Here is a 24,299-nt window from a genome sequence, read left to right on the forward strand (position 1 = left end):
AGCCCTGCCAAGCTGCCCAGCCATGTAATGCATATATGGTACTACGTGTTCTCCACTCTTCCTCAGTTACCTCCATCCATCCATCCATCCTTCCATCCATACATCCGGTAACCAGTCTATCATAGGGCCGACATGTAGAGACAAACGACCATTCACGCTCACATTCACACCTATGGGACATTTAGAGTCACCAATGAACCTCTCCCCATCCTGCATGTCTTTGGACTGTGGGAGGAAGCCGGAGAACCCGGAGAGAACCCACGCTCACATGGGGAGAACATGCAAACTCCACACAAAAGGAACCCGAACTGCGAACCGAACCCGGGACCCTCTCGCTGTGAAGTGCTACCCACTACACCACTGTGCAGTGCTACCCACTACACCACTGTGCAGCCCCCTCCATTACCTGGTAAGAAAAAGTATTTTAATTTACTTTAATAAAATGTGTTGCACCTTTTAATAGGGATAAATCAACGTCACATGACAGAACCCTGATCACCAAACAAAAATATATTTTTTAAACAGATTACTTTAATGCAAAAAACAAAATCACACAAAGATGTTTCAACCCACTCAAGCAAAGGAGAGACTGCATAGATTTTACACCAAATAAGTGGATGTTCAGGGAGATTGTTGTACTCACCTGTCTGGACGTCACTCTCCAGGTAACCTCACTGCTCCTTCATGATATAACCAGTCCAAAGGTGTTAAGCTTGATGAGATTCTGCAGTCTCAACGGTGTAAATTATTGTTTAAGTCAGCAGAGAAACCTCACTGAAGTAAAAGTTCTTCTGAAGTCACTGGAGGATCCACCGTGAGCATTTTCGCCTTCAGTATTTTCGCAGACCCAGCATGCACCTGTCGTAGGTGTGTCTGATTCAGGTCACTGAGCATGCCCACCTGGTGGTGCAGTAAATTAGTGATTGATTATGGTAAACTCTTTTTAATCGATGCAATTTAAAAAAAATACTTTGTTACAGTACAAGAATGTAAATGTAATCCGTTACTCCCACTCTGCACCCTTAGTATTTCACACTATATGCAGCTCATTGTCCTCTGCCAAGTTGTACAAGCAGTTGCATTAATAATTAATAATAATAATGTAATTCTAATAATAATAATAATAATAATAATAATAATAATACCTTTTTTGCAAAAAATACCTTTTGTTTTTTAAATATGTGATATCTTGGTGATTGGTATCCATCATCACTTCTGTCCTCGCTGGTATGTATCCTTTGTTATAAATATTCAAAAGTAAATATTAAACCTCGACCTGATTGCAATAAGCACAGTGTAAAAGTATTCAAGATAATAATAATACACATGTCTCCCAATCCCCAAAATCAAAGGCAAGTATTTATTGATATGCACCTTTAACTTTGAATATCAATGCCTAAAATTAATGAGTATGGGCTTGGAAATCATGCTTGACCAAATAATAGAAAAACTACAGACCAATCACTCCATTGCTATTCTGCTGTTAGGTGGCTGGTGTTCAGGGGGTGAAGGTGAACACCAAAGTGCTGTGGTAGTAACAAAATAAATATTGAATAGATGTTTATTTAACTGCTAGGAAAATCACAGAGCTGATGTGTGCTTACCTTAGCAGTAACCACTGCAAGAAACGGTCACACACACACACACACACACACACACACACACACGCACGCACGCACGCACACTCTCTCTCTCTCTCTCTCTCTCTCTCTCTCTCTCTCTCTCTCTCTCTCTCTCTCTCTCTCTCTCTCTCTCTCTCTCTCTCTCTCTCCTTCCAAGAAATTAAATCAGGTTGCACTGGAACTTTAAATTTGTATACATTTTCAGGATTCTATAACACTGACATTGAAGTAATGTTAAAATTGAGATTTAACCCAAACCGTATACAGTCGCATAAAGATCTTATGTTTTCAGAAAAAAAAAAATATTTCCTGAGTCTTGGTTTTTCTGGTCAAAATCTATTCTTCTGTTTTTCATGAAAGTGACACAATGAGCGATACAAGTCAATGTCAAAATGGAGTGGTTTGCATGGATGTTTTCTGCTGTTGGCCTTTTGCCCTCATAAAGAATTGATATGCCCACTGGAATCAATGAGAGATATTTCATCTTGTCTCTCCATGAGTAACCTTTTGATAACCTCGGGGCAAGACAAAGGAGTGTGACTTAGTTCCTTTGAAAAATAAAGAGAGAATTGATGAACCATCTTCTTTTTTTTCTTTTTTTTTTTACAATATAAGACAGTTTGTTTTCCTGTCAGTGTTCGTTGACTCCCTGTCCTTCAATGGTGAGATTCTAGATCATTCCAGCCAGCCAGGGAGGTAGAAAGAGTCCTACAGATCCCAGTATACACACCAGTACAAACATCCAGAGGAATATCCTGTCAATGACCATGGCCACGTACTTCCAGTCCTCTTTCACCTAGCAGAGAAGAGACACAGCAGAGAGGGACATTTCAAATTTCACACCACACCACCTTTCTTTTTACCAGCTGTCAGTTTTCCCCTTCATTGATTTCTCTCGAATGGCTGATTTTTTCATTATGAGGCAGGCATAGCCTAAATGTCAGTCAATTCTTGCTCTTCTCTCTTATGAAAAATTCAAGGTCAAATTGCAGAGGACCCATTGTTTCAAAGGCAGGCCTTATTTGGCCAGAAACAGAAAGTACATTGTAATGTTGGTTTCAATGAATGCAATTTTCTTCTGTATTTTACTTTAGAATAATTGTACACATTTTCTCCCATTCCACAGAGGCAGCAATTACTAATTAATCAGAAATGAAGCAGTGAGGTAAAATCACTTGTCCAATGGTCATTATGTAAGTTAAGTTTTATAACAATTTGGCAAAGAGACTTCGGAACACACACAAGGCACATTTGTGTGCTTATACACTGAGACTTTTTTAATTGCACTAAAGACTAGTAGAGAGAATACATGTTTTAGGTACTTTGACATTGGAGTAACTTTTCAGAACCAGAGGTTGCTACCTGGTCATTACCAAGGCTGTACTGATTACTAAAATGCAGATGATTTGTCAACTCACTGAAAAATCGGCATCCTCTGCCCTGAGATGATCAGCGACGTACTGAACTCCCTCTATGGCCCGTTGCATAGCTGGGGAAATAGTTGGAACCACGCTGTTCTGTTGGGTACTTGCGTCTTTAGTGGACTCAACTGTGGTGGTTCCTGCTAGGTGATCTGTAGAGGCTTGTTTCTTCACCCACCCTGTGATTGTCATGACCCCTGGCCCTTCATCATGCAGACAGCAGTACTGGAAGCTGTGGGAGCGACACAGATGCCCACCTCTCTGAGGAAGCTCCCTCTGTTGGTCACACATTTGCTCTGCGCTGAGGGAGCGGCCGTTTGGGGCCAGTGTATTCAGTTCTTCCCTGGATAGGCTGCGTAGTGGACCCAGTGGCAACGTCGGGGGCAAGGACAATTGAGAAGAGGACGAGGCTGCAGAGTTGTATCCCCGTAGGGATTGTTTCTCCGAGACAACTGAATACTGACCGGATGTGGACCGGCAGAAAATGTTGGCCTTCAGTGGGTGATCGTCCTCGTTGTGATTCTCAAGAGGGGAAGAGGGTGGAGAAGGGGAGCAGACATGGATGTTTGGGCTTTTGGAAGGAGTCTTTGGAAGGGAGTTCTCAACCTGGCCCATCTGTCTCAGCCCTGTTTCTAAGCCTGTCCAATAAGCCAGCGAGTTGCCTGTTGCAGATATGGTGGTCGGACGGTGCATCATCTCAATAAGCTTCTTGCAGGACTGCTTGGCTGTGCCTGGCGGACGCTTCATGAAGAGGACTCGAGGCACCATGTCCAAGAATACTCTCCGAACCCAGTGAGGCATGCCATGGGTTTGTGGTGATCGGTGGTGCACGTTCAACACAAAGACAGTAATTATGATGGAGAGTGTGACGAACACCATGGTGAACAGCAGATATTCACCAATCAGTGGAATCACCAGCGACGTAGACGGTATAATCTCTGTGATCAGGAGGAGGAATACTGTTAAGGACAGTAGCACCGAGATACACAAGGTGATCTTCTCTCCACATTGGGACGGTAAATAAAACACCAGCACGGTCAAACAGGAGATAAGAAGACAGGGGATGATCAGGTTAATCGTGTAGAACAGCGGAAGCCTCCGGATGATGAAGTAGTAAGTGATGTCCGCGTAGATCTCAGTGCAGCACTCGTACTTTTTGGTATTGTACTTGCCAACTGCATTGACAATGACCCACTCGCCGCTCTCCCAGTAGTCCATCTGGTCTACGTCTCCGGCCATGCTGATCAGATCGATCTTGGCGCGGTCATAGGTCCACGAGCCAAACTTCATCTTGCAGCTTTGCTGGTCAAAGGGGAAAAAGGTGACATCTATGCTGCACGAAGACTTGTAGATGGCCGGTGGCATCCACTTTATCTGACCGTCATGGAACAGATGTGCCTTTGTGAGGTGGGTCACCGCAAAGTCTCCATCAGCGCTGGACATAAAGAACAGGAAATAAGGATGGGGAAAAGTGGAAAGTTGCATTACAAGACTTTGAATTCGAGACAAGAAATACTTTTAAATTAAAATGCTCTTGTTTTCAACCACATGTTATGGTTGTCTTCAGTGGATGGAGTTGACTATTTTTTAACCACTTAATACATTTCTTCACTCATATAGTAAAATGCCATACATAGGTCTTATTTAAAGCAATGATTTCCAGTAAGCAATAGCTAGATTAGACTTGTTTATTCGAATGACTAAAAAACAAATACACTTCTATTTTCTTTGATCATAGCACTGTTGTACTTAAGGTATCCTTGCTGAACAGTTACTTCTTTACTCAGATGAGGACCTAACACTTGTTTCTACTTTTTCGCTCTTACTTTATCAGCAATGATATGTCGTGGTTTCTTTCTTTCTTTCAACAAATACTTATTGTAAGTCGCTTTGGACAAAAGCATCTGCTAAATGCCCTAAATGTAAATGTTAATGTCTATGATTCAAATATATCATTTGTGTCTTTTCTCTTCATTACTCGGCCAAATGCTTACATTACCTAATTTGCCAAAGATGCAATATATGTATACTGATGACACTCACATTTACATGTCTGTATCAATAAGCAAATCAAAGATTGGGTGTGCAGTGCTGCGTGAATAACAATAAAACAAAAGTGAATTTTGGCACAATGACTTGTTTGTTGTGCCAATGAAGAGATTCTGGGAGTCAGTGATCTAATCTCTGAAAAAACTGCCATGGTGACAGCTGCCCCATCCTCCGCTCACTCATCTCCTGACTAATCAGATCAATCACTGTTGAAATTCTCCCATAATTCTGGTTTTGGCAGTACACACCTGAGCCCCACCCATGATTTTATATGTAAATCTTGCTCAACTCAAAATAATTTATAATATAATTTTGTTGTTTTAGCCATTATATTATGTAAATTTGCTTTACAAATAAAGTCTGTATGTCTTGCCTTATTCGTTTTCTACAAATAAGTGACTGAGCCTCAGTTAATTAATCATGAGTACGGTAAGTTCAATCATACGTGTATTATGATGCACATGTGACAGGTTTGTTGTAAGTTAATTCTGTCATGCCTCTTTTTTTCGTTTTAGCAGATTTCCCTAATTTTGAGTGAAATAACCACACTCTACTTAGGGCACACACACAGGATGCCTTTTATCTGAAGCCCTTTGAAACACATCCAATTTACATTTCATTTTCAAATTCCCAGCCTAATGTATTGCTTTGTTCGACGTACCCAGCTATGTTTGTAACCATATCCATTAAGGTTGACCTTGTTCACATTTATTTTAGCTAAATTACTTTAGACCATTGCCAGAGGACAAGGCACAACTGCAGAACCTTTACGTTTCCCCTCCAGTCATACCGTCCGCTGGTATTAAATCATTAGAATGTGAATATTAGATGCTATATGGTTATTTTTCCTTGAATGTGGCAACACTCATGAACGTCCCAGAGTCTCTACTTCCTATTAAAACAGGCTATTCACGCAGATTCTCACTTGTTGTAGAGGACGATGTCGGGCCTCCAGATGAGTTCAGAGGGAATTCGGATGGAGGTGACGTTTTCATATTCCTCCGGGTCCCAGCGGAGTTTATAATCATTCCATTCCTGTCGGAAAGTGTCAATCATATTTATACACTGTAGCTTTATACTGAACTGTATATTTATAGCATGCCTTTTATCCATCATTATTACATACTTGCTTGACCCAGACGTTTGTGGTCATCATCTGGTTCTTCTCATCCTTATTTCATGTAAACAGAAGAGAGAAAACATGTTGACATCGAGCTTCTTTCAAAAGATTGTAAATTGGAAAAACAGCATGTCAGTCTCAAATCAATACCCTCTATTTATAAATACAGATGATATAGTTGTGTAATACAACAGAAAAAACACATTAGGAGGTGCTTCGTGCAGAAACACCCTCACTGCATTGTGTTTGTTGCTTTGCTTCCATTGTTGGCAGGCTGCTCTCTGCAGCTCCTTCCCAGCAACATCTAAGACACAGCAGTCAGTGAAAGCACACTGTTGGGGAAGACAACTTCACCAAGAGCTGACGCTCACTGCCAGCCATGTGGAGCACTGTCACCCCTAATTGTGTGTCAAAACCCTGGAAATCAACCCACACAGCCATGCAGGCTGCTTTTTCCATATTGAAGCTGCACCAGTCAGCTTGACGTGGCTCAAATGGCGGTTAAAGGCCTTCTAAAGAGTTTACCTGAGTCAACAGAAACCCTGCGACATCATTTAGGTAATGCAAAGAAAAGCGAAGAGGCAAGAGACGATAAAGATGATATTTTGTTGAGACCTGCTGTGTCTGGATTCGAATATTTATTGCCAGTGTTAGCATACTTGACAAGTGAATTTCATTTGTGAAAAATAATTCAATCTCTTCGGTTGTGGTTTCATTTCCGCTGATGGGTAATCTCTATATCTGGATTCATCTCTCTTTCCCAGCCCATGTGCTGCAGCTCACCAGCTTATTAGGAAGTCGGCCAACAAACTGCCATCAACAGTGCACTTTTCACCGGTGAATCTTAGGTGGTGATATAGGGGTGTTGGATTGTTCAAACAAACAGAGGACTTTCACCCAGGAGAATGCTGTTCGTGTCTGAGTGAAACCAAAAGTAAACGTTGACTCTGACCGTCATGGAACAGCTGTGCCTTTGTGACACGTGTTACGTAACCGTTCTCAATCTTGTTACATTAAATTCCATAAGAAAGTCTGCTCAGGGCGGTTGGTGTATAATTATGTTGTTTATTTACATTATAATTTGAACACAAATTACCTTTTTTCTATATTTAATCAAGTACTTTCATTGGCTAACCCTAACAAATTGTTTCACAATGTTAACCATGCTCTGCAAACGTTGTACAAGGCTGATATCAAATGTATTCACAAAATATATTTTTGGTTCATGGTTTGAATAAAGGTGTCATGCCAAAAAGAAACATTCCTGGTGACTGTGTTGGATTAATATAAGGCTGATTTATTAATAGCTTAAGCGATCTGATTGGCTGTGTATATAGATAACTGATATTATGCCAACAGATTAATGCAAAACTGGGGGTGCCATTACGAAACAAAAAATGATGTACTTTTTTCCTTTTGGCTCCTGATTTTATACCTCAGAGGAAATATGGAGTACGTGATGCTGCAGCAGTAAAAAACAGAAGCCATTTAATTTCAGTTGAACTTTAATAGATTTGGCTGAGATTTTACTCACCACATCAATAAGCTGGGCAATAGACAGTCCAAAGTGGACTAGCACCGTGTCTGAAGTGTTTTGCACAGGCCGGGAGAGCTTATTGTAACGTGCAAACAGATCCTGGAGCAGCCTCTCTTCAGCTTGGGCACGAGGTACAACTTGGAAACAAGCTGAGGGGAGAGAAGAAGAGATCAGACACATGAGGGAAGCTTGGACCAATGACACGCCCCGATGTGTCAGTTAATGTGGATTTAAAACAATGTGCGACTGCATATAAATGCACATGCCTCAGTTAATACTGTTTATCCTTGATGCTCTTACATGAGAGTGGCCTTGAATCGTTTCTCTTTTTTGCACATTAATATTTGAAATAGAAGCCATGAATTCCAATGAGTTATTTTTATTCTTAATATATTTTCTACCATCAACAATACATTCATCTATAATGGATATAACTTATCTGTGCCACTGGGAATAATTCACTGTACAGAGTGTAATCTAAAAAGAGGGTGACCTCTATTATACAGGTGGCGTATGGTTACACGAGACTGTATCAGAGTGAAAGGGGGGGTTGGGGTTGGTGAGTTATGAGAGAAGGAAAAGGCGGAACGTGAATCTGATTCTGAGGACATCCGTTGTGTCTCTGGACAGACATGCTGATGGAGCGATCCGAGACGTCTCATCCCTCCCTCGTCCCCCCTCTCGCTCTCTGCCACGGCTGCTCTGGAGCAACTCCCCCCCCCACCCCCTCCTCCGCACTCCGGATGACCTAACAAGGTCTCAGAACAATTATGAAGGTCCGAGGATGGTCCCGAGAATCGCACAGCACAATGTCCTTTGTATTCCAATACATTATTTTTCTTCATATTTAATTAGGCGCTTCTCTATTCTGGACATTGTGCATCTGTGCAGGTAATTCAGTGGCACAGCAATTCATCATAGGCTGGGATTTTGTTTCACCGGCCTCACTGATATATCATTATCCCTGGCACTACTGCATATTTCAATGTCCTTCTCATGTGTGGAGCGTTGCATTGAATGTATTGTACAAAATATTAAATTATACCTGAAGTGGGGGGCATTGTATCTATCTATGGATCTATCAGTCTTTTGGACAAAGATGCTGTCGTAACCTGCATTCTTAGAACAAGGACACAGGTGTTGTCCTGCTGCCGGCCTTCCTCTTGGGTTCTTCTGCTCACTCAATCAAAACTGATGGGCTGTCCTTCAGTTGCCTGAAAACTGGCATCCTCAGTTTGTAAAGGCTTGAGATCAATATCTTATTAAATTGATATAGCGCCCCCCCCCCCCCCCCCCCCCCCCAACCCACCCATATCTTGACTTCCATTTCCACCTGAATGTGTTTGACATATCAAGATGCTCAACAACCTTGAAATGTCTTTGCGTTTTCAGACGGAAGGAACCGACACAGCCACTTTTGTTTTCATCCCATCAACCCAGAGCGATATCTGTTGAAGGCAGCTGATATTAAGTAAATTGGGATGCTCCAGTTGATTCTACAACAGCCTTGCTTGGGTCTAGATAAGGTGGAGGGGATTTAGAGCAGTAATGTGTGCAGGAAATGCTGAATGAGCTTACATCTGTATGAAAGCTTTGAAGGACACTGTGAATAGAACAGTACAGACTGTGGTGTTCCCAGACACTTAGAACAAGAAACCTGAACCTGTTCATCTGTCATGTGATTACTCAACTTTCTTTTTCCTGTGTTTGGGAGAATATTCAGTTCCTTCTCCTTTAAATCGTGCCCTTTCCCTGGATGCTTCTCATTGTTGGTATCTGTTCTTATATTTATCCATGCAGACAGTCGAAATGGAACAAAATAAATTATGTAAATCATCCAGTAAAGTTAATAAAATCTGGTACAAAAAACAAATCTAATTTTATTAATGTTCATTTATTTTCTGTTTTGCAAAGCACAAGCCACGCAGTTTTGTCCTGCTTGGTTATCTAGATGTATACAAGACCCAATTCTGTCCTCATTTGATCAATGTACTCTCATTGGCTAATAATACACGAGCAGCAAATATTACCTTCCATACATGTGAGGCCTGCTCAGACAAAGCTTTGCTACCAGGTCACTGAGCAACGGAGGCACCTTCCACTTCCTTGTTCAATAACTACTGACAACCACAAAGTGTGTCTTGAAGGTTGTCATCTTTTCAGAAAATAAAAATCCTTTCCTTTCTAATGCAATACTGGGACTGGAGCTCAATTAGGGACTGTGAAAAAATAATCAGGGTGGGGAGGGGAGCTGAATTTTAGATTTTATTCAATAAAAAAAAATATTTGGACTCTTCCCTTAGAATAAAAAAACTAATACCCTCCCTTCAATATCTCAAAATAATATACTCACATCATAAACAAATCTAAATTGACAATATAGGAAAAACAGCCACACATTTGAATAAAGAAGTGATTCATCGTTAAATGTATTACAGATCTGGGCCCAGGCATCAACTTTGTGGTGCTGATTGCAATTATATTCTAACCCAAAATGAACGAAAAAAATATATATAATATGTGATGAGTAAAAGTTTAAACACCTGCTCTCCAAATAAACATAGACCAGCCTCCCTTAAGCAAATATTTAAAATATACCCCCCTTTTTTTCTGAGCCCCCCCTTATGTTGATAAAAACAATGAGGTGAAGCAACTGCAACATACAGAAAGGGAAATGATTTACCTTGTGGTGGAAGAGTGAAGAAAAGTACACTCAAACATTTGTATATATCCATAGCGAACTCCCTCCAACTTGTGCCGGATCTCAATCCCGGTGGTCAGTCATTAGGTTAAACAGCCAGATGGAGAGGTCATGGTGGTCTGTGTCAGCCCCGGGCCTGGCGTCCCTCCTGTGTCCATCTGTCCGTCTCTTCACCTGCTCTTCTGTCCCGTCTAAAGGACCACAGACCTGTAGTTTAGTCTCTCTGATCCAACACTTGGAACTCCCTGCTCACTCCGCTGGAATCCAAGTGTGGCTTATCTCTCTCTCTTCTCCAACCTCCCTGTCTACATTACTCCCTCCCTCGCCTCTCATCCCTCCGCCTCCTCACCTCATCTCTCTCTCTCGCTCTCTCTCTCTCTCTCTCTGTCTCCCTCTCTCTCTGTCAAACACACCTCATTTCTCTCTTTCCCTCCCACTTATTAATTTTCCTCTGTGCCAGTTTTTTTTGTGAAAAACAGTGAACTTTTCTGTGTGTTTGTGAAACGGAAAGAGGGAATATATATATATATATATATATATCCATCCATCCATCCATCCATCCATTTTCTACCGCTTATCCTGTATTTAGGGTCACGGGGGGGCTGGAGCCGATCCCAGCTGTCATTGGGCGAAGGTATATATATATATATATATATATATATATATATATATATATATATATATATATACACACATACATGAGCAGTGTGTGTGTGTTTGCAGACCAGATATGTGAGGTGTGTGTGCAGCCCGTGGCTATGACTCATCGGACCTCTGAATACTCTTCAATTTCCTCTCTGCCCTGTTTCCCAGGAGCACATCATCTCGAGTCCCCCTCTCCCTTTACCTCCTTCCTCTTTTAAAACACCCCTGACCCTCAGGGTCATCAGATGTCTCTTTCTTCGTGCTTCCCCGTCAGTCTGCTTTACAGCTCTTATACGTCAGCAGAGCTCAGTGTCACAGCTGGCCATCTATTGAGACAGTTGCGCTTGCTTGAGGTGCGTCAACTGTTTTCTTCTTCACTTTTCGCCGGCAGTGCCCACTTGTCATGTTTCGATGACACAAAGTGAGAGAATAGCTGGAAACACTTAAGAAAAAACCTTGACTCAAGAGTCGTGTTTACTTGCAGCTGGTTTGGAAGACCGTGTTACATGATAGAGTGCAACAAAAGAGGTCCGGGCGGAGATATATTTTGCTGCTGTAGATGTCTGTGTCAGATATGCTTCTTTTAAATACGCTATGAGCCCACAGAGAAAAGCCCCCGCAGTGTACACATAGATTTTTTTCTAATCAAAGACACGGCTCTCTTGATCCGGTGATGACTAACGGTGACTTGACAGATGAAGAGATTTCTCTCACCGGTGTGCTGCCGCAGCGCAGATGTACGCTCTTACCATCAGAGATTCGATTGTTGAATATTCAGTTGGATTGCTGACAAGAGTCCAGCAGGAATTAATAAATGGGACAACGCAGCTGCAGGGGGGTTACTGGAAGAGGAAATTTCACTTTCAGGAAAGGGCATGGTGCACAAATAGGCCAATTACAGCCTGGTTTGCTGGCACATATATGAGTTTATCTCACACCCACACATAGACACATATAAGCTCCTTCTATGACCACCTCGGCTGATGAGAAAGACCATCTGTGGGCTCTTCCACTTTATTTATACAGCTCTTTTCTAGTCCACTTAAGGTGCTTTACAACACAACACGCACTGTTGGATGAGGCGACCATACAAGGTGCCACCTGCTCATCAAGTGCCATAAACATTCACATGCACAATGATGGCCCAAGGACGCGCCAACATGCAGACTCCAGAGACCAGGCCACTGACCTTCCGAATAGTGGCCGTGCTCTCCTGTGCCCTTAAGTGAGTTTAGAATACCTTAATAATTCAACTTGTCCTGATATCGGAAAGGATGTTGTAATCCCCATGCAAGCCCTTTGACCTCTGCTTCGCATGGTCACACACCAAACACACTTGCTGACTCTCTGGGAGCATGTTTGTAAGCAGCAGAGGTGGGTGGCTGCGATATTCCAAAGTTTAACAATCCGGAACCAAAAAAAAGCATAAATTATGCAATCTTTGGATTCGATAGCAGTTCCAGTGCAACTTTGTGTACCACTATTATGTGGATACATTTTACATTTTGGAACATTTCTAGGGTTAAATCACCACCAGGCGGCAACCTCTGGCTCTAAAATTTGCAACAAGCCCTCCAACTCATATGACCAAATAGGTCGTGTGTCACGTCCTCAAATATACGACCTCTGGGAGCGTATTGCGGAGATTCTTCCGCAACGATAGTAGTGGTTAAGGTTAGGGTTAGGTCGACGTGTGGAGGGGGTCTCTGCCGATGATTGACGAGGGGCAATCGTCCGCGCACGCGCGGGGGGTGAGGGGGGGGTAGGTTTAGGTCGACGTGTGGGGGGGGGTCTCTGCCGATGATTGACGGGGGGCGATCGTCCGCGCACGCGCGGGGGGGGTGGGGGGGGGAGGGGGGGGGGGGGTAGGTTTAGGTCGACGTGTGGGGGGGGTCTCTGCCGATGATTGACGGGGGGCGATCGTCTGAGACACCGGAGTGTCGATATTTACTTGACCGCTAGAGGGCGCGCTATTTTGAAACGTAACATATGGTCGTAATTCGGTGCTTGACACACGACCTATGTGGTCGTTTTCTCGAGGAGGACAGTCTGAAAATTTGAAGCCAATGCAGAACTCTCATTGCATGTACATGCGGAAGTATATGACAAATGTATTGCCTCACTAAACAATGTAAAGGTGAGTTTATGGTCTCAATCTCTAGTTTCAAGTCTTCTTCAATACAGCATGATCTTAATTTAGTCGATAATGGTCCTCTGAGAGTCTAATAGACCATAAAGCAGGGAATGCTTTAGGGCATCGATACCTGACAGGTCGTTACCACGGCGTCCTACCGAGGCCTTACCGTCGATACGTTGCTACCAGTGCAATGAGCTACTAAGAATTCTTCAACACTTAGCTGAATTATGGAAGCTAACTTTGTTAGCAGCTTCACACCCAGTGGTGGCCAGCCCATAGAGGGTGCTAGGGCTCCGCCCTTCCTGCTCTGCATCATTAATTAATTTCATTTTATGTATTAATGACCAAAGGTATGTGTGGTCAATACATAGCTTGCCATGCATCAATAAGTATCTTGCAAAGAATTCAATATGTTCTTTTGTGGAAGCTGCAACAAGCCTCGAGGATTCCGGTCTCGTGAACGGGGATCGGATGAGATTTAGGGTGCCGAGGCTCAACGTCCCAACTTCCACATATACAATCTTTAATGGGGTCCACCAGACGATCCACCCATCGATCCTCCACAATACATTTTTGGCGCAACCGGGTTCAGCCAATGTTGGAAATGTTCTCTTGGAGGAGATCTATGATGGGCGACCCGAAACCGCGAATAGCCGAATCTTTGGCCAGTGTTTGTTTTTTCCATTCTGGGCTCCTGTTGAACAGTAGGCTACAGGAGTAACTATTCATACACTGCAGACAATGTGAAACATTAATAAATAGTTATATTCCGTTTCTGTAAATAGATCCCCCCTAAATGACTGTTCCTTTAAATGTGTGGGACTTCTAAATCTAATCTAAAAACACGGCCATAAAAGCATAGAAATGTTTCGTTGTTGCACTATGTAGCTGTAGATTTCAGTTTTGAGTTGTAAAGGGTTATTCAGTCACATTTGACTTGCCAATTCAATTATAAAAATCCTTGGGACTTCGACTCAAACACCAACGACTCAAAATTCCAAATAGACTTTGACCTATGGGCTTGAAATTAGTTGATACCTTGCCAAACGTAGATTAATAACTGTGATAACGTACTTCTGCTCGTCATTGTCTCACAAGCCTGCAACACTGATGGGATAACATGCAGGAGAGAGACAGAGTTATGATGGATGAGAGGGGATAAAACACAGTGTACCCACACAAGAAATATATGTACTATGTTCTGGAATATGATGCTGATGCTTCATCAGTCTGTACATGGCATTTTAAGGCATTTTATATCTGAAAACTGATAAAGGATTCAGGTAGACTGGTACCACTGAAGCAGGATCTGCTTAGCCGTTTGGATCCAGGAAAATAAATTACTCAGCAAATGAAGCAGATGAATCACAGTGTTTAAGTGGCAACTTAGCCAAATTACATTGAGGCAAGGGTAACAGTAGCATGCACTTCCTTACTCGTATTGTTGTCTGACCACATCTGAAAATTTAAATTGTTGATAGTTATTCTGAATGGTCACACTCCAATGACAACCCAGCTGTCCTCGAGAGGAGGGTTGGGCAATATCGTTTAAATATGGGGATAACAGTGCACATTTTCAGACCTCCTGGATGACGTAGTGTTCACTCGGTTGTTCACAGAAAAAGTGAGAAATAGTTGTATCAAGATTTTTTTTTAAAAGAGCGTCAAGGGAAAAGTCCTTTCTCACCTTCACACAGCTGGCCAAGTGGGTGTGAATGTCAGACTGTGGTTGTGGAAAATTAAAGAAATTGTCCACTATTTCCGAACACCATGTTTCTTGTCGTTGACTTCAGCCTTAATGTTTTAATCTAGTATTGAAACTTTGGCTTTTTAAATTATAAAACTATTTGATTTTGGTAATGCAGATTGCCATTTTTATATCAATAATTTATTGAAAGGAGTTTTGTGCCCATCCTAAGAATTGCTCCAATTATGAGAAGACGACTTACTTTAAAATCTTGGCCAGTAGTAACCCTCACTTAGCACTCAACGCATCAGTACTCTATGCTACTCTGTGGTCATTAGCAATGATAAGGTCCTATGTCGATAGAATGATGCCCTATTAGCAGGGATTCATACACGTATGACAACAAGAATAGTGGGAGGGTGTGTTATAGATTTAATGTTAATCAGTAGCCATGAGGGGATTGAATCATGCGTGAGAATAGTAGCATTATTGATGAGCTCCCAAAATCCAGTGAAGCGTCTGGAGTATTGACGGATCAGTGTTCCCTCTGAAGCCAGCCTCGGTGAGGAGAGCTCCACGGAACAGCCCCGGGATCTGAAATCACCAGGTCAGCTAGCGCTCAACAGCGCATGTTTTGCCTCAGTGATTCATACAGCTCTCTTTGTTACGCTCACACTAACATACATCCACACAAAAACATCCCCACACAGACGGAGGGATTCATCCCATGCATGCATAAACACCAGGGTTGCCAACATCACCTGTCTATCACAGCTACCACCGCTTCTTAAAAAAAGACAAAACTTTTACGGGATTATCTCGAAAAGGAAGGTGGTTCACATTTACTTCTCTGTGAATGCCTTACGGGGATATGAAGATCTTTCAGGCTTAAATAATTATCATGTTGTGGCCTTTGCTGCCACATAGGGCTTCTTTTTTCAACTTTTGCTTTTAGGATAGAGTCAAATTGGATGGAACCAGCACCCTGAAGCGGTGGACGGATGTTGCAGCCATCCTGAATGCTGTGGGCAAAGACAAATATTGACATACTGGTTTGCCAACCTTGAACCCACCTGCAACCGCCCAAGGGGACGAGCTGAGGCGGCCAGCGAACAGGCACCAACAAAGATGGGGCACCTGCAGCATCTGTGAGGATGGACACCATCTGTTAGCCACATACAAACACACACAATGTCCCCATCTCTGCTGATTTCATTGAAACATGAATGCATCTTCGTTATTTCTTGAAAGACAGCATGGATTTCCTTTTTTCAAATTAAGACAATATGACTGTTCAAGGGTGTCCTTTCAAACTGGCCGATGTCAGATGTTGGTATCAGTGCTGTTTGAGATCAATATTATTTTTGATTAAAGTAAAAATCAATAGGAACAAACATCATTGAACCAAATGATATGTCCGACCATAATAGTCTCACATTTCTGTGTCTATTGATCAGACACATGATCTAACAAACCCATTTCTGCTACCTTACAATGGTGTTCATGTATGTCACAAACATCCGTTGCCAAACAATGATGGATAAATAGAATAAAACCCAGAAATGAATCATCTTGAGGTAAAGTATTATCTATTTTCAAAGCTGCCTTCGGTATTTTCACAGCACATCTCAACTTTTCATGCCACTCTGACCTTTTTTCTTTTTATAAAGAAACATAACTGAGGTTTAAAATATGTAAAAGCCTTGGTTTTGGTCAAGGTTAAAGGGAGATCCTATTTATCTTTGCACTGTACATTTTATTTTATTTTTTGGATGTTTGTCTACTTTCCTACTTATTTAATTTCACATGCAACCAGGGAGGTCAACCAACCAGAAGATTCATTGTAAATACAGCGGGACATGTTTTTCATTTATAATGGTAGCTCTACTGCAATGTTTAAATCAACATGTTCATTTTGAAAATTAGAAGGAACACCAGTTTGCTGATTCCACCTAGTTTCCTAATATTGTTTTAGTAACAGGGAACAACATCTGATTTCCGATACATATGATCCATTCTCAATTGGCTTGTTTTGTGTAGAGAATCATTCGTTTTCCTATGGCAACAAGTAATAAACTCCTGAAAATATACAGTTCTTCCAAAGCATTAAATGGCCTTGCCCTTCCATTCAACACAGTTAGTTATTCTCTATGAACATATTCAAACATGTCTGACAGAAGGAAGGTTCGTCATACTGAAAAGAAAGGATGTCTTTCAGCTTCCAATCCGCACTGCATCGCCCCCACACATTTTCCTTTCCTTTCTCTCCCTGCTGAAGGCAGTTTGAAGAAATATGGGTTAGAACCAGGCCAAAACCTCCGGTTCTGAAAAGTCAAGCCAATGCTGAAGTGCCTTAACTTGCATTCTCTCTGCTGGCCATCAGGTTGCAAAAATATGTCTGATTGCATGGAAGTCTGAGCAAAATTACCCTACTTGTAAAAGTTTCAATCTCTAGTTTCAAGTCTTCTTCGATATATGACGTTCATTTAATAAATTATGCTCCATTTAGAGTCAAATAGACCATAAAGAAGTGTATGCTTTAGGGCGGGGCTACCTTATGATTGACAGCGTTGCTACCGTCAATACCATTCCATCAATGCAATTAGCTCCTAGGATTACTTTAACACTAGACAAATAGTCACTTCTGTTCACTGGTTGCAAAAATTCCAAGATGGCCACTGCCAAAATGCTGAACTTATGGCTTCAAAACTGTGAAACTGCAGACGGGTGACGTCACGATGACTATGTCTTCTTCTCCATATTCTGACATTCAATTCTAAGTAAATCTTCATTGTTACATTGTCAGACTCAAACCATCTGAAATACACAGACACTGGCTGAAAGAGAAGCCTTTTTGTTGTTGCCATTTTTCTCTAAATACATTTGTTTAAGAGGTTACTAGGAGGTCGATTAAAAATGGCCTTACAGTAACTCTTTTCAATGACAAATACAACAGACCTCATTATATCTATTATATATACAGCATCCATGCAAATGAATGACTTAATTGCAATTCAAAACCAAAACCAAATTAGATATCCACAATAAAAACAGAGCTAATCAGTGGAGCACATCTACTGGAGGCGTATGCCATAGGCTTCAACAATTACAAACACGTCATATGAACCAGCATTATTGATGATGGTGTTGTGTGGTCTGGTGGTTTTGTTAAGATTATTCAATATCCATATTGGACTTGATGAGCTCGTCAACCACCTGAGGTTTAAGCTAATACAGTAAAAATCTCTTTGTACGCTGAGGGTGCAGCAAAATTTAATTATAGTTTAATTACTATACACAAAAGATACAAGCCCTAATCCTCTGCAGCCACTGCTGACTCTGTGTTTTCCATGCAAGGGCATGTATGTGCTTTAAATTTCTGTCGAACTGCACACAGGGGGACACCATGTGTAAACGAGAAAGCTATAATATTTGACAGACTAATTCACTGACATTGCATTGTTTATTGATTTTCTCATTCATTAAAAAAAAAATCAGCATTATAGATAAATACCTATCTAACTCTCTCCCTCTTCCTGAAGGCTGAGTATGAATAGTTGGGGCATGGCATCATTTTAAATGTGAAATAAGAGGCAACTGTAAACGTGCCGCTACTGTTGTCATCCTGAAGGTAGGCTGTCCAGCCGCCTTGGTAGAGGGCTGCCCACTACAATGTGGATTTGCCTTTAATTCTTAGAGTGATGGACCCATCCAGCTGGTTCACTCAGCGTCTCGATGTCCACCTCTGTGTCTATACGCAATCTACAGTCTCAACATCAAAACTGGATCTAATTAGCCACAGAACCTGATGTGCAACATGATCCTGGATTTCAGCATAAAAAGGCCCATTTAAAAAGTAATTGTTTGGCTTCAAAAGATAGAAATTATATCAGTGCTCCAGTCAGGTCCACTTGATATTATCTAGTTTCTGCAAGGCTTTGAATCACAGCTGCTGCTCTGCTTCCTTCTGTTTATTAACCAAAAGAGATGTAGGCAATACTCAGTTGAGTTGATACTTCAGTAAAAGCTACAACAATGATAATGATGGGACACAGTTTACACAGGTCCCTACTTTTCACAAAAGGATTGTCTGTGGAAAAATACACATTTCAAAACATACGTTTCTCTCATGTTCAATTATTGTTTTATAATGCAATAAAAGCTAATATTAGCTTTTATTGCATTATAATACAACACAAGTTAATATCAGCCAACAACATGGCCATAAATCAACATCCATGATGTCCACACAGTGAATAGCAATGATAGAGAGTTGCTCCATGCATCATCTCAATGATATGGTGGCAGAATGTGATATATCTGGAGGATGTGTATAGAGGACAGTGTTGTATGTGGGGGAGTGTGGTGTGAAGTCCCCGGCGTGTCGGCAACATATCAGCAGAAACAGGTGAGGAGGCTCCTCTGGGAACCGGTGCAGGGGCTCACGGTCACGTTTTTAGAGGGTTGGAAATTCAATTGTTATTTTGTTCTTCATTTGACTCTATTTGGCACATTTAAACTACATTGGGGATGCCTTTTAATAATTAAGAAGTTTAAAAATGCATTGAAATTTCCACGATAAACCTTTACTTGTAATTAATATTTAATTTTGAGATTTTTAACTTTCCCTTTTTCTGTACTTTGATTTCCTAATCAGAATGTCTGTCGTGGTGATGAATATAATCATCAAGCAAAGCCAGCTCGTACAAATTGCTTCATCATTAACAACAATAAAGCTGCCAACATTGACTACTTTGAGACTGTTAGGAAACACCACGTTCCCATGGAAACAACCCAGTGAGAGTTTGGATTGTGCATCAGATGCATCTTCCAATATGTACATCAGTGTTGCATGCATTATTATACATTAATACTATATTAATACTATACATGTCTTGTCAACCCAATAGCTGTTATGTAGTTATTTAATGGTGTGTGAATGGCAACATATTCAGCTTTTTACCTCTTTAATGTCCAAGAGAGTCGGTGCTCTGCAACAAGGTCTGATGCCCTATGGGAATATTATGGGAGTATGACAATGTCATAGATTATCAAGGAGCATAGAAAGTGAGAAGCTTCTACAGATAAATAGATCATATTATCACAATTGCAGTCTAAATGTGAGGATTACACTCCGTTTGAACATTTATTTTCATATCATTATTCATACCGAGATATCCCTACTTTAAGCTTCACCATATGAATAATCACACTGCTACCTGCATTTGCACCAAGCTTTTCTGCCAAGCGTAAATTGGTACTGCAGGACTGCATATGAATGTAATTCATAGGAGATGGGGTGGAATTAACGAGACGTCTCTAAAATGTCAAGTGAATTAGGGGAAACCTCCATTGCATATTAAGAGCCATTCGTCTCGGCCGGAGCGAGCAGCCCCACACGGTGACGCCGGGTTCCTGAACATCCTTGGTGTGTTGCAGGATGCCTCCATCATCCATCACGAGTCAACTCGACAGCAGACAAGGTGCCTCACTGACATCTATGACTGTTGGCCTCTGGATCGTCTTTGCACATCCAGCTGTGTTTCCCAGCAAGCCATGTGTGGTTTCGCTCCAGATGGTGATCCATCAATGACATTGTTAATACAGATAGCATTTCACCACGCTAGCGACTCTGTTGTTCTGACCTCTCTATGGCAAACGGACTTGCATTTATATAGCGTATTTCTGGTGACCACTGAAAGGGCTTTACGCTTCATCATTCCTCATTCATTCACACGCCGATGGCACGGCCTTCAATATGTTGCCCAAGGACCGGAGGGGCAGGGAATTGAATTGCCGATCTTCCGATTAGTGGACGACCTGCTCGACCTCCTGAGCCGCCCCCGTCCTCTAGGAATAAGCTGCTGTCAGACGTGCACTGTGATCGTGTTGATGCTCAGCCCTTGTGTGGCGGGATATTATTTTTATTGTTTATTATTTTAGAGAACAGGAAATAGCTTCTACTGGAGTGTACAGTAAAGTAGTCAATTGTGAGTGCAGATTTGGGCTATCAGGGCAGAATCAGCTCCTTGAACTAATCTTTTGTAGTGTGCTGGTTGCACATGTAATTATGATTATAAACTGCTCCTGAGAAAGCTGCGCTACCTGGACTGTGTCATACTTGTTTGTGGATGAGATTAGACTAGTCCTGTGTTCTAGGGGGGCATTACATGGTCAGCCATTATACTTCTAAAGTGTCCAAATTCTCATTAAAATGTGTGATATACATGTTATAGGCACTTCCTGGCAATCACTGTAATATCAAGTGAACATCAATGCTTACTACAATATTTAAACTATACCACAATCCATTGTGAAGTGAGCTGCCACTCGTTGCCATATGACGTAGTGGGCTGGAGGAATGAAAATGATCATTGATTTCAAATAATTTATGTGAGTGGGTAACTAGTAGGGCCCTCAATACTTTTCTGTATTTAGGAAATCTGAATTAGGGATAAGTTAATAGCAGTGTATGGTACATTAAACTACTAGAAGCATAGCTAAGCATTACAAAGTATTTGGCCAAAGGACCGGCTGTTCAGTTTATCAGTGTAACTTTTGTTTTATGTTCAAGCTCTGTGTAGATGCCCCCTTATCGACAAAAGTCTGCACGGCCAGTGGAGATTTACTGCATGTGTGGAACAAGCAGACAGTTTAAACAGAACTACGTGTCCGTGGAGACCGCAGCTGTCCGTTTACACTCCCGTTTGAGGAGTAGAACTGAAGCTTTACTGGGATACTTGAAAAGAACAGAGCCATCCTGAAAGTCCCAGTCGGCAACATTTGTTTGGTCATATTCACTGAAGCAGACACTACGCTCCGATAGAACAACATAAATCATCCGGTTTTAGAAAAATAAAACGCGCCTCTACGTGCACGTAGAGCCTGTTGTTTGTTTTGCAAAGATCGACAGCGCCCGTATCATCCTGTCCACTCAGCACGCTGTGTTCGTGCACACGCCGCAGAGCCCCTCCCCCCTCAGGCTCGTTACAATATCACAGGCACATGCATTGCGTTGAATTGTTTGTAGCGTGATGGCGGAGAGAAGTAGCAACACTAGCAAGCTTCCAATTCCTCGGTTAAAAACCAGAGCTAGGAGGTCCAAAACAACCAAGAAAAAGAAAACAACTGTAGAAAAGAAGGAAAAAAGAAAGAATGTGACCGTGCCTGTGATAAAACGAGAGTCAACATCGGATCCGGGTTTCAAAGGTGGCGTGGTTTAAAGGATTTCAAAGGCTTCAAGCTTGATGCAGAGGTTGCTACATTTCTTCTGGACAGGTAGGTTCCTTAGTAACCATTGACTTTATTCTGTATAATCCATCCCCTTGATAGACGCTGAAGTGACGGGCGCGTTCACAGATATCTGGTGCACCCGCAATTATGGGCACGAAGTCGAGGGGAGGGAAGTCGAGGGGAGGGAGCGGTGGTCGTGGGGGAGGAGTGTGAGAGTTATAAACATTCAAAATCTGACTTGCCGACTGCAGCTTTAATGTGATTTGTATAGTTCTATCTTGGTGTTTTCCGGTGAGAAATTAATCAAATCAACAATCAAATACAATTGTATTTGAACATTGTATTTTGATCGTAACAGTTATGGTTCAAGTAGTTTTTGTTCATATTAAGCTTCATAACTTTAATACTGCGTTGTCATGTAGTGCAATCACGGTATGGTATTGGGTTAGCAATTGGAGTTTCACCGGTGTTGCACCGCTATTGATGATAGCCATGACATTAAAAATAAAATGTGATATCATATTAATAATACACCTGATAATATCATGTAAATAACCCAGTGCTATTTAATTTTTATGGTTACAGACTCTCCCTCCAACTTCCAACACTCATATTGTGAGTATAATTATTTCTTCACAAGAGACAAAACAAAGAAATTTGACTGGCATTTTCTTTAGCTATCATGACAATATCGTTATCGTGAATTGTTTTGGCAATGATGATCATGTGCTAAAACTGATATGATGACAGCCAGGGCACCTTAGTGTAATGATAATGTTACATCCCATCACAACCTCACCTCCTGCTCCACTGTAACATCAACCACAACAATATTCAGCAGTGCTCTTATTATCAGACATGTAGCTCAAGTAGGTGGCCACCGGCTGGAGCAACAATAAGCATAATGAAGCCCATCTCATTTTCTGCGTAATAATGGAGGAGGAAGTCGAGGCTGTCTGACTCCAGGCAGCAAGGCTCCTCAGAGATTGACAAGGAAGTCATTTGTGCTGCTGAGCTTTTTGGGTGTCAACAGCCGGAGGGCTTGTTGTCTGCAGTTTCCTTATTCACTTTATTCAATAGTTGAAACGCTGTTGAAAGTTTGGCAAAGCAGCCTCATCATCATTTGAAACATCTTGTACTCTTGATGATAAGTTGGCAACCACCAGCAAGTATTAGGGACACATCATCAGTTGTGTACCTCAGCATCATCAGGGTGTTTTGGCCTTTCAATCACACGACACTCTGCTAAGGCAGGTCCACCACTGATCAAACCTGGGTGTGTCCCTCACATCGTTTCTTTTATGCTCTGGTGCAGGGCTTGTCTGTGTATTAGCTCTTTGAGTAACCTGGTGGTGGATGGTGCAATAGAGCCTGTGCAGCCATCCTCCACTGGGCAGACTACTGAAGTCATCTCCACATGCCGCAGCCTCTTCCACTCATTTGTTTCATCAACTCTCTCCAGGGTACTGTGCAAGGTGTTGGCCAGAGTACCAGGTCTATCCCAGGTACTATATTTCTTATGTGCAATATTGTGAATTCAACCATTAAACAGTTACTTTTTTCTTTCTTACTTGTTAATTATTTATTACCGATTTAACTCCCCGCCACAGCACTACTAAAAGGACAATCTTCCCTTTGAAAAATATAACTTCATTACCAAGGTTGGAATTGTAATTAAAAAAGGAATATAGGCTGCCAATCACACAGTGTTTATATGAAATATTATGTTAGTTAGTTGTTTGAGTTATGGAGAAGTGATCAGATCTATTTTCCCTCCTTTCCTCCTTTTTGGACTAATATTTATTTATGTTGTTTATCAATGTTGTCTAGATGATAATTCATTTTTTTTGGCAGTTTTCCATATTAACTTTTCATTTGATTTATTTTAGTTTTGTTTTTCACTCATGTTTAACACACCCTATGTGTTTTCTCTTTCTTTGAATGTGTTGTATAGTTTTTTCTTGTGAATGTAAAATGTCTCCAGAGTGTCAAAGTTCATGCCCAAAGGGAATTACTCTCCTCCACAGAAACTCTGCTCCTGAACTGCTTGAAATAACTCAATTGAAATCTGGTCTCGTTTTCCTTACAGTGGTGATGTCACTAAGTCGTAAATTGGTATAATATCTGCAGCTGCCAGTTTGGCACAC

The 24,299-nt window shown here is 41.5% G+C and overlaps 1 protein-coding gene across 1 annotated transcript; it reads right to left on the reverse strand.

Annotated features, from left to right (window-relative positions):
• Positions 1-1,823: 1,823 nt before the first annotated feature.
• Positions 1,824-10,718, reverse strand: chrna4b (cholinergic receptor, nicotinic, alpha 4b). Its single transcript, XM_084016048.1, has 6 exons — positions 10,433-10,718; positions 7,747-7,898; positions 6,219-6,263; positions 6,018-6,127; positions 3,041-4,478; positions 1,824-2,418 (listed from the first exon to the last, which is right to left on the reverse strand). The coding sequence occupies exons 1-6, from the start codon at positions 10,482-10,484 to the stop codon at positions 2,293-2,295; spliced, it is 1,923 nt and encodes a 640-aa protein (XP_083872174.1). The 5' UTR covers positions 10,485-10,718; the 3' UTR covers positions 1,824-2,292.
• Positions 10,719-24,299: the final 13,581 nt, after the last annotated feature.

Source organism: Eutrigla gurnardus, assembly GCF_963514095.1.
Source record: "Eutrigla gurnardus genome assembly, chromosome: 8".
NCBI lineage: Eukaryota > Metazoa > Chordata > Actinopteri > Perciformes > Triglidae > Eutrigla > Eutrigla gurnardus.

What these genes read in the sequence shown, in the direction of transcription:
- chrna4b (XM_084016048.1), bottom strand. Translation starts at nt 10,484, where the DNA reads ATGGATATATACAAATGTTTGAGTGTACTTTTCTTCACTCTTCCACCA. An exon ending in CTTCACTCTTCCACCACAAG is followed by an intron (nt 7,899 to 10,432) that starts GTAAATCATTTC and finishes CTCTCCCCTCAG; the next exon opens with CTTGTTTCCAAGTTGTACCT. An exon ending in CAAACGTCTGGGTCAAGCAA is followed by an intron (nt 6,128 to 6,218) that starts GTATGTAATAAT and finishes ACTTTCCGACAG; the next exon opens with GAATGGAATGATTATAAACT.